Source organism: Formica exsecta, unplaced genomic scaffold, assembly GCF_003651465.1.
Source record: "Formica exsecta isolate Colony F162 unplaced genomic scaffold, ASM365146v1 scaffold72, whole genome shotgun sequence".
NCBI classification, from domain to species: Eukaryota; Metazoa; Arthropoda; class Insecta; order Hymenoptera; family Formicidae; genus Formica; species Formica exsecta.
This window is the reverse complement of record NW_021853485.1, coordinates 863,429-876,845: the sequence shown is the minus strand read 5'-3', so window position 1 is coordinate 876,845 and position 13,417 is coordinate 863,429. Positions and strand designations below refer to the sequence as shown.

General features: G+C 43.7%; 1 protein-coding gene across 5 annotated transcripts; it reads left to right on the top strand.

Moving 5' to 3' along the window:
- Window positions 1-110: 110 nt before the first annotated feature.
- LOC115243407 lies at window positions 111-13,347 on the top strand. 5 transcript variants are annotated; one of them, XM_029820367.1, is made up of 8 exons: window positions 111-710; window positions 985-986; window positions 5,090-5,332; window positions 5,623-5,836; window positions 8,060-8,114; window positions 8,197-8,368; window positions 8,496-8,737; window positions 8,968-13,347. In XM_029820367.1, the coding sequence occupies exons 1-8, from the start codon at window positions 599-601 to the stop codon at window positions 12,692-12,694; spliced, it is 4,767 nt and encodes a 1,588-aa protein (XP_029676227.1). In that variant the 5' UTR covers window positions 111-598; the 3' UTR covers window positions 12,695-13,347. The 5 variants fall into 5 exon arrangements, with proteins under 5 accessions (XP_029676227.1, XP_029676226.1, XP_029676228.1 ...); XM_029820366.1 differs by lacking the exon at window positions 985-986 and adding an exon at window positions 1,462-1,574 and having other exon boundaries at window positions 112-710; XM_029820368.1 differs by lacking the exons at window positions 111-710; window positions 985-986 and adding an exon at window positions 4,482-4,867.
- Window positions 13,348-13,417: the final 70 nt, after the last annotated feature.

The window sequence follows — 13,417 nt, the reverse complement described above, 5'->3', positions numbered from 1 at the left end:
TTTTTTCTAACATTACTATCCATAAATGAAAATATTTTGCAGAAAAAAAGACGCGCATATGATTGTGTTTTTAATTCTTTCCAAAAAATCTTTTTCTGATCGTGCTCGTTGCATTGGTTGGTTACAGTGACAGCTGAGGGTTGGCCAGCCTGGTTCTAGCCAGGCGGTCGCCGCGCATTCTTGCTGCTAACTTCAGCGCGCACGCGCGGTTTCAGTTTACAGTACGAGTTTGCGGAGAGCGAGTCGAAGCTAGTGTGTACGATCCGGATTTCGACGATTTACGTTGATCGAGGATGCAATCCATCCGCGACGACCGACGATACGTAGATTGCTAGCCGCGATAGAGCGTATCCTCGATTGTATAAGATTGTGCGGCGTGTATTTTCGCGAGCAAGAGAAAGAGAGAGGGAGAGACAAACCGTACAAGGGATAGAGCATGCGACCGCGCCTCTACGACGTTACTCGGTGTGTCGATGAGGATGGGAAGTGCGCCGCCGCCGCCGCCGCTGACGACGACGACGACGACGAGGGAAGAAAGTGAGACAGGGATAACGTCGCTGCGGTACGTCGTGCGGTGCTGCATCATCATCGCTTAGGAATGGTATCGCCGTCCAAGCACCAACACCAGCAGCAGCAGCAGCAGCAACAACAACAACAACACAGACAACAACCGTCGAGAGAGAACAAATCCAATCCGCGACGAACGTCATGTAAGTAATCCCGTTATTCCGCGTTGCATAATAACGTATCAAGCCGGGCGTTAATGGACATCGCCAGGAATGTTTGTTAACGTACGTTTATGTATGTTTCTTGACTCATTCATACACGCATATATATACACATGACACAAGGGACGATTAGTGATCACTGAGAATTATTCGGAATTCCTTTGCAAAGATATTATTTGGTATATCTATATATATATATGTATATTGTTATATTATTATATACTGAGGAAATTGAATTTCAAGTCGAAAGATCAAGATGTTCTCTATGTTAAATTGGACACTATGTGCAAGTAACGCAAGCAACTGTTGCCAGTGAGTACTCTGAGTGATCACCAGTATTACTCTTATTGTATAGCTCAAATAAGCATGATGATTCATTTTATTCCAGTTTATAATACTTCTTTTGGATGTGAATAACGAGTTAATATTGTTTGATTAGAAGCTGCACCAATTTGTCTGTATCATGTGATTTGTACAGCAGTTGGTATAAATATATAAGACAGCAATTAATACTAATTGTAGACAGACACTTTTACTTTATCATATTCTTTGAAAATATTTGTGTAAAATATTTCTCATTTTCTACCCTACACATATCAATTGATTCATTCAGATGGACAATGGAAAAATATATTTTTCTGTCATGCCATATCATATCTACAAAACAATCAACTCGCGCGCGCGCGCGCGTATCGCAATGCTAGAATGAATAAAATTAAAACTTCTTTTATAGATGTACGTATACAAAAGGGGCTGAAACCTTTGGAAAAGAAGTCGTTCTATTTGGATATAAAGAACCATGTCACTGCGGCCAAGCTAGAAGCAAAGATCAAGGAACTGGGGGGAGTGAGTTTGTATTTCATCTTTGCTTGTCCGATGCTGTATTCGCGAGTAGAGCTTGTAGCCACATTTCCCGCTTCGTTTCTCACTGCTTATCGATTTGTCAGAGCATTTGGTGTATTTCGGGCGAGTGTGCGAATCCTCTCCCTCTCTCATTCTTGTTCCTTTCTCTGTCTCTATCTCTATCTATCTATCTATCTATCTTTCTTTCTCTGTCCCCCTTCTCCCTGTGTGCGCTTCCCCCTCTGTTCCTCTCTTCCCGCCATTTTCGATCACTATGCCTATAGCCGCTTCGACGTAACGCGCGCGCTCTCGCTCCCCTGCCGAGGGCGCAACAAAAAAGAAAAGGAAAAAAAAAAAAATTCGAATCTCCGTCTCTCGCAGCGACGCGTTCTCCGGGCCATTCAAGCCGACCTCGTTGCCGCGTGATACTACTGAGTACGCGCGCGATTATCGAACTGCCGGAACATGGCAAACTCGTCCCCGAAAAATCCCGCGCGCACAAACTTTACCGGGTCACTCGCAAAAGGCTACGAATTTCGATGTACATATTGCGATTGTTCTGAATTAATTTCTTGATTTAAATTTATTGTTTTTTTTTTTTACTAAAAGAAAAAACTTGTTGCAATTACATGGGATTTATAAGCATTTTTAACAATAGGAAAGAAAAATATATTTAGAATGATATAAATTTTGTTAAATATTAAAAAAAAAAAAAGATAAAACGAATTGTTTGTCATACTTAATAGTATTAAAAATATATTAATGTTAATGATATTTTTTTATAAAAGAAGAATGTTTATGTCAGAGAAAATATTACTAACAAACAATTGCAGAATTTTATTTTATTTTTTTACTTTTTGTGAATAAGTCGGGACAATCTATAATTCTTTTGATAACAATATATAATTTATGTACCGAGAAATATTAATTATAAATTATAATCTGTGCCATTACAAAGTTAACTAAGATTTTCAACTCGTTCTTTTTAATTTAACGCAAAACTTTATTTCGTACACACGTTATCTAGATTAAAATTTCTAATTCCATTGACAGAATTATAGAACACATAAGGATGTTTTTTATAAATATTATTAGCTCCGATTCGCATAATCGAAAACGCCGTACAAGGTTCTCCTTAGTCGCTCATTCTTCCTACTTTTCTTTATTTGTAAAAAATCCACGTTCTTCTTTCTTCCGTAAAGATATATCTATGGATATTTCATTTGAAATGCGAAGAATGCTTGGCTGAAAAAGGACGACCCAACGTTTGCGGGACTGACCCTCACGGACGTGACCGAACATTACGCGAAGGAGGAAGCGGGTTTCCGTGCATCGCGGAGCCGTGTCTCGGCTCTCGGCGCGAGGCCGCGTCGTTGCCGAGCCGCGCGCACGGGCTACGCCCTAAATTCAGCCTCTCTCGGCAACGCTCGCGGCAACGGGCCGACGCGACGCGTTAGTCCATGTGTTGTATGTACATACGTACGTAATACGATCATCGTCTCTCGGAATCGTGCGCGCGAGACGAATACCCGGAATGATTTTTCTGTTGACAAACGATTTCCTCGTTTCGGGAAATTTCGCGCCGTTTCGCGCCATCTTCCGGAGCGGTGCGCGAAGTTCGTAACGTCAAAAAGAAAAAAAGAAAAAATAACAAAAAGACAAAGAGAGCGGCTCGAAAAAATTGCCTCGCCGTTCGTACAGTACGTTTATGCATGTACGGAGTAAATAACATATTCGTTTGTGTCACGAGCCATTTAACGGCATTATATTGTGTTGCAACGCTTTTTTGTAAGAACTTGTCTCTGATCATTTTGAGAACAAAGAGCTGAAATTTTAAAGATTGATAGGTTAATGGCAACTTTGTCATTAGTACATCTTGATATTATATATAGGAACAGATGAGTTTCGTGCGTATTAGAATCGGTTGAATTATACATTTTGTTTGAGAGGGCAATTAAAAATACGATATGCAATATGACTGACATGAGCCAAATTTAAATCGAAAACTTGGAACCATTCTAATCAAGCTTAACTTTCGACGATTTAACAGAGCGTGAATACAAAATCGCCTCGCAACTGCCTATTAATAGAGCAGCTGTCAAATCGCAACGTTGATCGAGGGAGAGTGTCTCGCACGGATCCGTCGTCTGTTGACAAACAAATCGCGTTGCCGCGCCATCTGAGCGACAGCGCGTGAAATCCGTTTTCCGCGCGCGTTATCTGTCGCGTGTATACGTGCGCGAAAATTTCGAAAAGCGACTGGAATACGTAACGCGCGGAAAAATGAGGAGAGACCGAGAAGGTACCGAGCGGCCAGCGACCGGACCGGAGAATCGCGTTCTCGTCGTCGGCTTGGGCGAGAGAGAAGCGAACGCGCGCGCCGTCTCCAGGCCCTCGTGCCAAGCTACTAACGGCGAATGGCCATTTTGTGCGTGACAGTTGTCGGCCGCGGAAAGTATAGCAGTACCATAACGAGTAACTAACAAGGCGTCTGCGGATCGTCGGCTCTCTCCTCTCGTACATTCCGCTCGTTCGTTCGAGCTCGTCGCTCCCGCGTCCTATTTCGGCATCCTAATCTTTGTTCGCGGTCAACGTATAAGAGAGACGCCCGCGCGCGTCTTCATCGTGCTGCGATTTATCGGTGAGTCGCCGTCACCGAGTATCAGAGTGCCGCTGCTTGACAGCAGCGAGCGCCCGTTCCCTTCGATCAGTGTGCAACCCGCATTCTCGCTCCAGATTCTCCACGTCGAATGTACCGTCATTGTCGTCGGGATTACTCACGGTTCCGGGAACCGCTTCTCCACGTGCTTCTTCACGCCTGTGTTCTAATTGTTGGGGGAGAGACGGCTGGTGGCGGGTGACGCGCCGCGTCGTATATATTATTAGACCAACGCTATGCACTCGACGACGGCGGACGGCGAGTGGCGGCGTCCACTACGCTACGAAGTCCAGTCGTGGTGGCACGCGCGAGCGAACGCCGAATCGCGTTCCTCTGTGTAACGGTCGGCCCCTGCTGCCGCCGCCGCCACCGCCGCTGCTGCAGCACAGCCGCTCCAAGGAAGGCTGTCGCGAAATCACTTGACGTCAGCGTAACGCGATGCAAGCGTGTCTCGTTTGTATACGTATGTATGTACATATGTACTGCGCGCGCGAAGACGACGACGACGTTTTGCTCATTGCGCAAACGATAAACTTCCTCGAAAGTCGGAGTGTCTCTGTCGCACGCTCGCTCATGCACGTTTATGCGAGAGAGAGACGCCTACGGCGACAGCTCGCTCGACTCGGCGGTCTACAGTGTGAGGGTTCTTTGTCTGTGTTCGGGAAGCAACTTGAAAAGTTTGAGAAGTCCGGAGTTTTGCTTGGAAAGAATGTGATCCGAGTGTTAGTTGATTACTTGAATTTGTTTATATATTTGTTTATATGTATGTTTACTTGTTTCGCTCGCTAATGTCACTTTGCTACTCTATTTACTTGCGTATCGTTAATTATTATTTCAATTTGATGTTTTCTGTTTTTAGGCAATCGAATTGTTTCTAGTGCGCAGTGTGAGTCTTGTAATCAGCGATAGAGTAGATAAGACAGATCATACAAACTCTGAGAAACATAGATGGATCTGCGCCAGTGGCGGCAGCGGCGGACCCCGTTCGCTGAGAAGCATAGAAGTTCCAACGCCTACTCCTACACCCCCAACGCCGTTACTAAGTTCTGAATGCCCCTCGTCCAACCTTACCAATCTACGGGGTCAAACTACCCAAAGATCTGTAAGTACGCAAAAAAATGAAAGTAAACCTAAACAATCGTATTGAAAGCTTCCATATGTTGTATAGAAGCTATATTTAATATTGTTATATTTGCAATAAAGAAATGGATGTTATGTGTCACTTTGCGTCATTTGTGTTGTATATCTACCTGATATTACTTCATCTTTTATGAGAAAGAAATAATATGAATTTTTCATTATAATATAAATAAATTTATGAATTATAATGATACACAGTGACAATTGTATAAATAATACTAAGAAATGTTTTGTGTATTTTCAATTTAATAGAAATCGCGAGTGGATGCAATGTTGGAACGTGCTCTGACACAGCCACAACAGTGTTCCGTGGATCCATTAGACAACGCCCATAATTGGGGAATTCCTATCTGGGCGACAGAAAAGCTTCAAGCTTGGCTCGACAAAATTTATGCTTCTTTTAATACCTTCGATACCTATAACTTGAAGCAGTTGAAGCAAACCAATCAGCGTAAAACTGAGAAAGATTAAGAGCGTGAATACAAAATCGCCTCGCAACTGCCTATTAATAGAGCAGCTGTCAAATCGCAACGTTGATCGAGGGAGAGTGTCTCGCACGGATCCGTCGTCTGTTGACAAACAAATCGCGTTGCCGCGCCATCTGAGCGACAGCGCGTGAAATCCGTTTTCCGCGCGCGTTATCTGTCGCGTGTATACGTGCGCGAAAATTTCGAAAAGCGACTGGAATACGTAACGCGCGGAAAAATGAGGAGAGACCGAGAAGGTACCGAGCGGCCAGCGACCGGACCGGAGAATCGCGTTCTCGTCGTCGGCTTGGGCGAGAGAGAAGCGAACGCGCGCGCCGTCTCCAGGCCCTCGTGCCAAGCTACTAACGGCGAATGGCCATTTTGTGCGTGACAGTTGTCGGCCGCGGAAAGTATAGCAGTACCATAACGAGTAACTAACAAGGCGTCTGCGGATCGTCGGCTCTCTCCTCTCGTACATTCCGCTCGTTCGTTCGAGCTCGTCGCTCCCGCGTCCTATTTCGGCATCCTAATCTTTGTTCGCGGTCAACGTATAAGAGAGACGCCCGCGCGCGTCTTCATCGTGCTGCGATTTATCGGTGAGTCGCCGTCACCGAGTATCAGAGTGCCGCTGCTTGACAGCAGCGAGCGCCCGTTCCCTTCGATCAGTGTGCAACCCGCATTCTCGCTCCAGATTCTCCACGTCGAATGTACCGTCATTGTCGTCGGGATTACTCACGGTTCCGGGAACCGCTTCTCCACGTGCTTCTTCACGCCTGTGTTCTAATTGTTGGGGGAGAGACGGCTGGTGGCGGGTGACGCGCCGCGTCGTATATATATTATTAGACCAACGCTATGCAATCGACGACGGCGGACGGCGAGTGGCGGCGTCCACTACGCTACGAAGTCCAGTCGTGGTGGCACGCGCGAGCGAACGCCGAATCGCGTTCCTCTGTGTAACGGTCGGCCCCTGCTGCCGCCGCCGCCACCGCCGCTGCTGCAGCACAGCCGCTCCAAGGAAGGCTGTCGCGAAATCACTTGACGTCAGCGTAACGCGATGCAAGCGTGTCTCGTTTGTATACGTATGTATGTACATATGTACTGCGCGCGCGAAGACGACGACGACGTTTTGCTCATTGCGCAAACGATAAACTTCCTCGAAAGTCGGAGTGTCTCTGTCGCACGCTCGCTCATGCACGTTTATGCGAGAGAGAGACGCCTACGGCGACAGCTCGCTCGACTCGGCGGTCTACAGTGTGAGGGTTCTTTGTCTGTGTTCGGGAAGCAACTTGAAAAGTTTGAGAAGTCCGGAGTTTTGCTTGGAAAGAATGTGATCCGAGTGTTAGTTGATTACTTGAATTTGTTTATATATTTGTTTATATGTATGTTTACTTGTTTCGCTCGCTAATGTCACTTTGCTACTCTATTTACTTGCGTATCGTTAATTATTATTTCAATTTGATGTTTTCTGTTTTTAGGCAATCGAATTGTTTCTAGTGCGCAGTGTGAGTCTTGTAATCAGCGATAGAGTAGATAAGACAGATCATACAAACTCTGAGAAACATAGATGGATCTGCGCCAGTGGCGGCAGCGGCGGACCCCGTTCGCTGAGAAGCATAGAAGTTCCAACGCCTACTCCTACACCCCCAACGCCGTTACTAAGTTCTGAATGCCCCTCGTCCAACCTTACCAATCTACGGGGTCAAACTACCCAAAGATCTGTAAGTACGCAAAAAAATGAAAGTAAACCTAAACAATCGTATTGAAAGCTTCCATATGTTGTATAGAAGCTATATTTAATATTGTTATATTTGCAATAAAGAAATGGATGTTATGTGTCACTTTGCGTCATTTGTGTTGTATATCTACCTGATATTACTTCATCTTTTATGAGAAAGAAATAATATGAATTTTTCATTATAATATAAATAAATTTATGAATTATAATGATACACAGTGACAATTGTATAAATAATACTAAGAAATGTTTTGTGTATTTTCAATTTAATAGAAATCGCGAGTGGATGCAATGTTGGAACGTGCTCTGACACAGCCACAACAGTGTTCCGTGGATCCATTAGACAACGCCCATAATTGGGGAATTCCTATCTGGGCGACAGAAAAGCTTCAAGCTTGGCTCGACAAAATTTATGCTTCTTTTAATACCTTCGATACCTATAACTTGAAGCAGTTGAAGCAAACCAATCAGCGTAAAACTGAGAAAGATTTGAAGGTCAAGCATCTGAAAGGATCGTACATCAAATTCGAATCCTTTAATAGGTAATTATAGACTGTGATATACACAATATTTTTATGTCTATTTTTTCCGATATTGTCTCACATTTTATATTTCTGTTTATAGAATTACTAGACCTGTGTTTCTGGAATTATCGTCGTGGCCAACGTTAAACTTCGACGGTGACCTAGGTTCGTGTCCTTTTGACACAAAGAAGCAGGGAAAACGAGAAAGCAAATTAATAAACAAAGAGATTAAGGAGAATAAGGAGGCTATTGAATCTACAAATAGGGTCGAGGTGCGTTATTCGTTATTCATATATATATATAATACATTATATTAAGAAATAATAAATTTACATAATTGAATTTTTTCTCCAAGAGGCAACATTATCATGAGCAATTCTTTTTTTTTTACGTTAACAGGGTAAAGAAATGACTCGGAGACCCCGTGCGACCGCCGCACGTGCCCGCAGAACAGAACAGCTGGTCGCTGGTTACTGTGAAATTTGTCATATTCATTATGACGATCTATCCAAACATCTGCAAAGCGAACAGCATTTGAACTTTGTAGGGAACGACGACAACTTTTTGTCGTTGGATACGTTAATCAACGCGGGCGCCAATGTGGAGGCATTCTTAAAACTAAATAGAACAAAGGATATTGAGTAAGTATTTATAATTTAATTTATTATTACTTATTTAATACTCTTATTGGAGATACGGCGCCAATGTGGAGGCATTCTTAAAACTAAATAGAACAAAGGATATTGAGTAAGTATTTATAATTTAATTTATTATTACTTATTTAATACTTATTGGAGATACGTGCATATACATTTACACATACATATATTTCAAGCAAGTGCTAATTGAATTTATTTTTATTATTTTATAGGAAAGACTGTGATTGTTTTCCCAATGGAGATGGCAATCTTCATAATGCAGTGCTGCCCGAGGAGAAGGTTAATAAGAACACCAAAACTTTAAATAACTTTAGTGTTGACGAGATAAAAATAGTGAATGGTGCGCGTAGAAACCTTAATTTAAAATTAAGTTCGCCGCATAATTTGCGTACTCGTGCGAAACACGAAAGTGGGCATCTTCTTAGATCCAAGGGCAGTCCGTGGCACGAAGTCGATAAGAGCGAGAAGTTGTATGATAAATTGGAGGGTTTTACCATCAAGAAACGTTCAAAAGGTACTATCTGGATCGAGGAAGATGACCCAGAGGAGAAGTATGCAGAGGAAGACATTCTACAGAAGGAATCGAAGCGGGAAGATTATAAAAGACCCTTCTCGAATGATATCGATGACGTTTTAAACACTAAGGAAGATAATATCAGTAGTAAAAATAGTAATAATCTAGATCCGTCGAACTTGCAGCCGGCGATCGTACATAACAATCGTCGTGTATCGGAAGAATCGGATTACCTCGAGAGTAAGGACGAATGTAACGTTGACGAAAATGCGTGTGCGTTGGAATGTATGAAAAGTGTAGAGAACGGTGTAGTCAATAATAGTTATACTGAGAACTGCAAGCCGTGTAAGGATTTATTTCAAAGAGACAATTGCGCGTTGCAAACGAACAAAGTGACTATAGAAGCGAGAAAGTTGTCGGACGATGTGAGGAATTTCGTCTGTAATGAATATAACGACAAAAGTGAACAAAAAGACTCGAAAGTGTTGCAGGGAGAGACTAATCGTTGTATGAAACCCAAGCATCCTTCCCGTCTCAATCGAAGGGGCAGTAGAAGTATCAGAGGTCGATATCGGCATCGATTATCAGTGGAGGAACGTTTGATTGAAGACAATCGCGCATATTACAAAGTGGAAGTGTTAGGTAACAAGCTACGATCGAGTGCAGTGACGGGTAGTGGCAATCCGCAACAGCACGCGGCATCGAAAGATAGCGACGGCGAAGAAAAAAAGGAAGCACCATTGTCGAGTGAAAAGCCGGTAGTTGTGCGGTTTAAACGCGTGAGAAAATCGGAGCTGTCGTTGCTAAGCGATGAGGCGGAATCCTTTATGTTTGGCGAACCGAAACGAGATGACTCGACCGAACAAACTAGCGATAGCGAACAAAGTAGCGTGTTGCCGAAAGATACGGAGAACAGCGAAACCAATGAAACTGCCAATTCGTCCACGTTGCTGAGTTCGCCGTTAAATTCCAGTCCCGTGAAACAGGAAATTATCGAGGAGGATTCACAAGATTCTATACATCTGGGTAGAGCGAGAAAAAGGAGACGCACACAGGCTGAAGCGTTTATTAAGGACAACGCCGACTACTACAAGTTCGAGACGCCGGGCAGCAGATTAAGGTACCAGGCTCCATTGACTGGTATCAAGGACACCGTATTCGCGGATAGTAGGGAACACACGGCGTTGAAGAAGTCAGAACAACCGAACGATTGCAAACCAGAAATCGAGAATATAGTTGAGAAAATTTATCCGTCCAAACCGTCAACGGAGATTGAAAAAATGCAATTCTCCTTTGAAGCGATACCCAAGTCCGAACCGTGGTATCAAACGTATCAACGTCAAGATACAGGTGCCGAGTTTTGGCACTGCTTCAGCGAATGCGACGCAATGAAACCGTTTCTACTGCCATACGAGATAGAGAATTTTCACGAGACACTAATGAAGATGCAAAGTAGAATTGACATAGGAAGCAGAAAAAGGGGTCGCGGGCGCGGTGTAGGATGCGTAGGACGTTCACCAAGAAAAAGCCCACGTTGCCACGCATCTACGCTGGCCATCATGTCCACCATAATCCGCAAAAGAGAACAGCAGCAATCGTCGACTCTATGCACGATAGAAGAATCGCCGCCATTTGTCAGATCGCGCACCAACACACCCAAGCCTGAGCAAAAACAAGATCTCAAGTCGGATCTGGACGAGGAGCTGAAGGAGATAGCAAAAACGATCGATAATATGCTGAGTGCGAAGGAGCTGGACGGTTCGTTCGAACCCGACGTGGACTTAGGACAAGTTGACGGTTTCTGCGGGACACCAAAGGGTGCGCCGTCAAATCTGTTGGAGTTGCTGGATAATTATCAAGACATCCCCAACTGTTTGGAAAATAACTCGTCATGTGCTAGCTCGGAATGTGGTGAGGCGAACATAGACATTCCGCTGAAAAGGAGGAAACGAAGGAAAAACCGGACTGGTTGGCCGGTTGGTAACAAGATGAAGAAAAAAATACAGACGAACAGCAAGATGTCCATGGATTGCGAGCGGGAATCGTTGCTGGAGAAAAGGCTGTCCCCTGACAAGAGTTTCGCCGGAAATACGTTGGATACGTCCAGCAAATTATCGGAAGGGGCTGATTCTCACACGGTAACGACATCGAATAATAATGTTGTGCTGCCAACAGCTGTGGAACAGCTAAACGTTAATCGAAAGAGCGACGCTGACACCTTGCTGGAAATCTGTACTACCAACGCATCTCATAAATCGTGTCACGAGGTGCTCGCGAAGAGAGATAGGAGCGTAGAGACCGTGAACGATGACAACAACACGAGTCTATCGGCGAACACAGGCAGCTACGTGGAATCACTGTCCATTTCGGAAAATACGTGCGACGACACAACGAATAAAAACTATTTGTCGAACAAGGATTATCCATGTAGGAAAGATTTGTCGAAAATCGAAGAGATTTCGGAAAACAATGAATCGGGCAATGATGAGAATCACGAGAATCAGAAGAGCCTGTTTAGTAGAAAAGACGTCAACGCAATCACCGAGAGGAATTTGGTTGTCAAGTCGTCACCCGTTGTCAGGAAGCAACGACAACGCGACCACGTTACCGTTGCCATCGCCGTCAACACTGTCGACAACAACAGCTGTGAGTCGCGAGACACGGAGATCGAGAATCGGGACAATATACAGTTGCAACAGTGTAGAAAGGAGACAGAGTCCGGTATAGTTCCTAAGAAATATCACAACACCAATTCCGAACTGTCGTCGCCGAAACGGCAACTGCGAGGCGACAGTTGCGAGAAGAATTCATCCGAGAATACGGGGGAATTGCTGAAACAACATGGTCGTCACGGTATCGTGTTTGCCGCGACAAGGAGTGGCCGAATAGGTTCGCGGAAGCGCATCTATTCTAGGAAACGTCAGTCGAAAACGGCCGTCGCTCATAACAATCTGTCGTCGTCTGATCATCATGTTGGTATGGTATACGACGATGAGAATTGTAAGAAGGACGCCTACTTGAGTATTACATCTACTTGTAATAAGAAGCAATCACCGAGTTCCGGAATGCGCAGCGCGAAGCGCAAAAGTGAGGCCATCTCGTCGTCGGACAACGTCCAGGAATCGTCCGATCCGATGTTGGATCAGTGCGCGTTATCGGAACGCGTTATCAGCCCGTCGTCGGTGATATCGTCCACCGAGCTCGAACAGCGTCGCTCGAGCATCGAGTTCCAGCCGGTCGTACGGATGATGAAGCTCGACGATCAAGTGGACATGGATCACGGTATTTTGTCGACAGTGACGGTGGCGAGTAACCGACGGTTGAGAAGTTCCGGCGGTTCGCCGCGATCAAACAACTCCAAACCGCCGAAGAAGCGCATAAAGTCCGGCCGTGGACACTTTGGACGGTGGTTGAAAAGTAGCTGAAGAATAGATATGAAGAATAAGAGTACTTGGACTTAGATTTCAACGACAGTTGATCTCGCAATCTGATATTGTCCTGACGCGATGTACATTATGTATAAAAATATTATTTGTGTACGTAGAGAATAGTATTTAACATCGCATCATAGTATTCTCTCTCTGTCTCTCTCTTTAGTGATACCATTCTACTTAGTGACATTCTTTCAGGTGGTTAGTTAACACACTCCTCACCACCAGTATACATCTCACTGTACATTCTTTCGATGCGGTCGTTGTGTTCTCGGAAACAGGATAGTTTTACTCTTTTTTTTTCCCCTTTTTTTACTAGAGATTTGTCGTTCCTTTTTTATTTCTTTTTTTCGTCATTTTGCATTAGACGAAAATTGTATATCACTTTGAAGACAGTCGTTTTGTTCAAATCATTACTAAGAATTATTTTCATATAGAATGTATACATTTTTAGAGTACGCAAGACTGCATACAGCTTTATAATAGTATAATTACTCATTTCTGTTATGCTGCATATTATTGAAGATGATGTTCTATATTTTCAATTTTTTCAGTATATACCTAATTATTTTATTTCAAACAAAACTGTAAGTCGCTCACGAGTTCAAAAAGAGAAATTATCATTATTAAAGATATAAAATTTTCCATTAAAAATTGTTTTATTACACCTCTATGATTCCATGAAAAATCATCTTTAGATTAATTTATATATAGTTC

Excerpts from the sequence above, each read along its gene's own strand:
- LOC115243407 (XM_029820366.1), top strand. The coding sequence starts at position 599 with ATGGTATCGCCGTCCAAGCACCAACACCAGCAGCAGCAGCAGCAGCAA. Across the intron at positions 711-1,461 it reads CAATCCGCGACGAACGTCAT|ATGTACGTATACAAAAGGGG; the intron begins GTAAGTAATCCC and ends CTTCTTTTATAG. Across the intron at positions 5,333-5,622 it reads GTCAAACTACCCAAAGATCT|AAATCGCGAGTGGATGCAAT; the intron begins GTAAGTACGCAA and ends TCAATTTAATAG.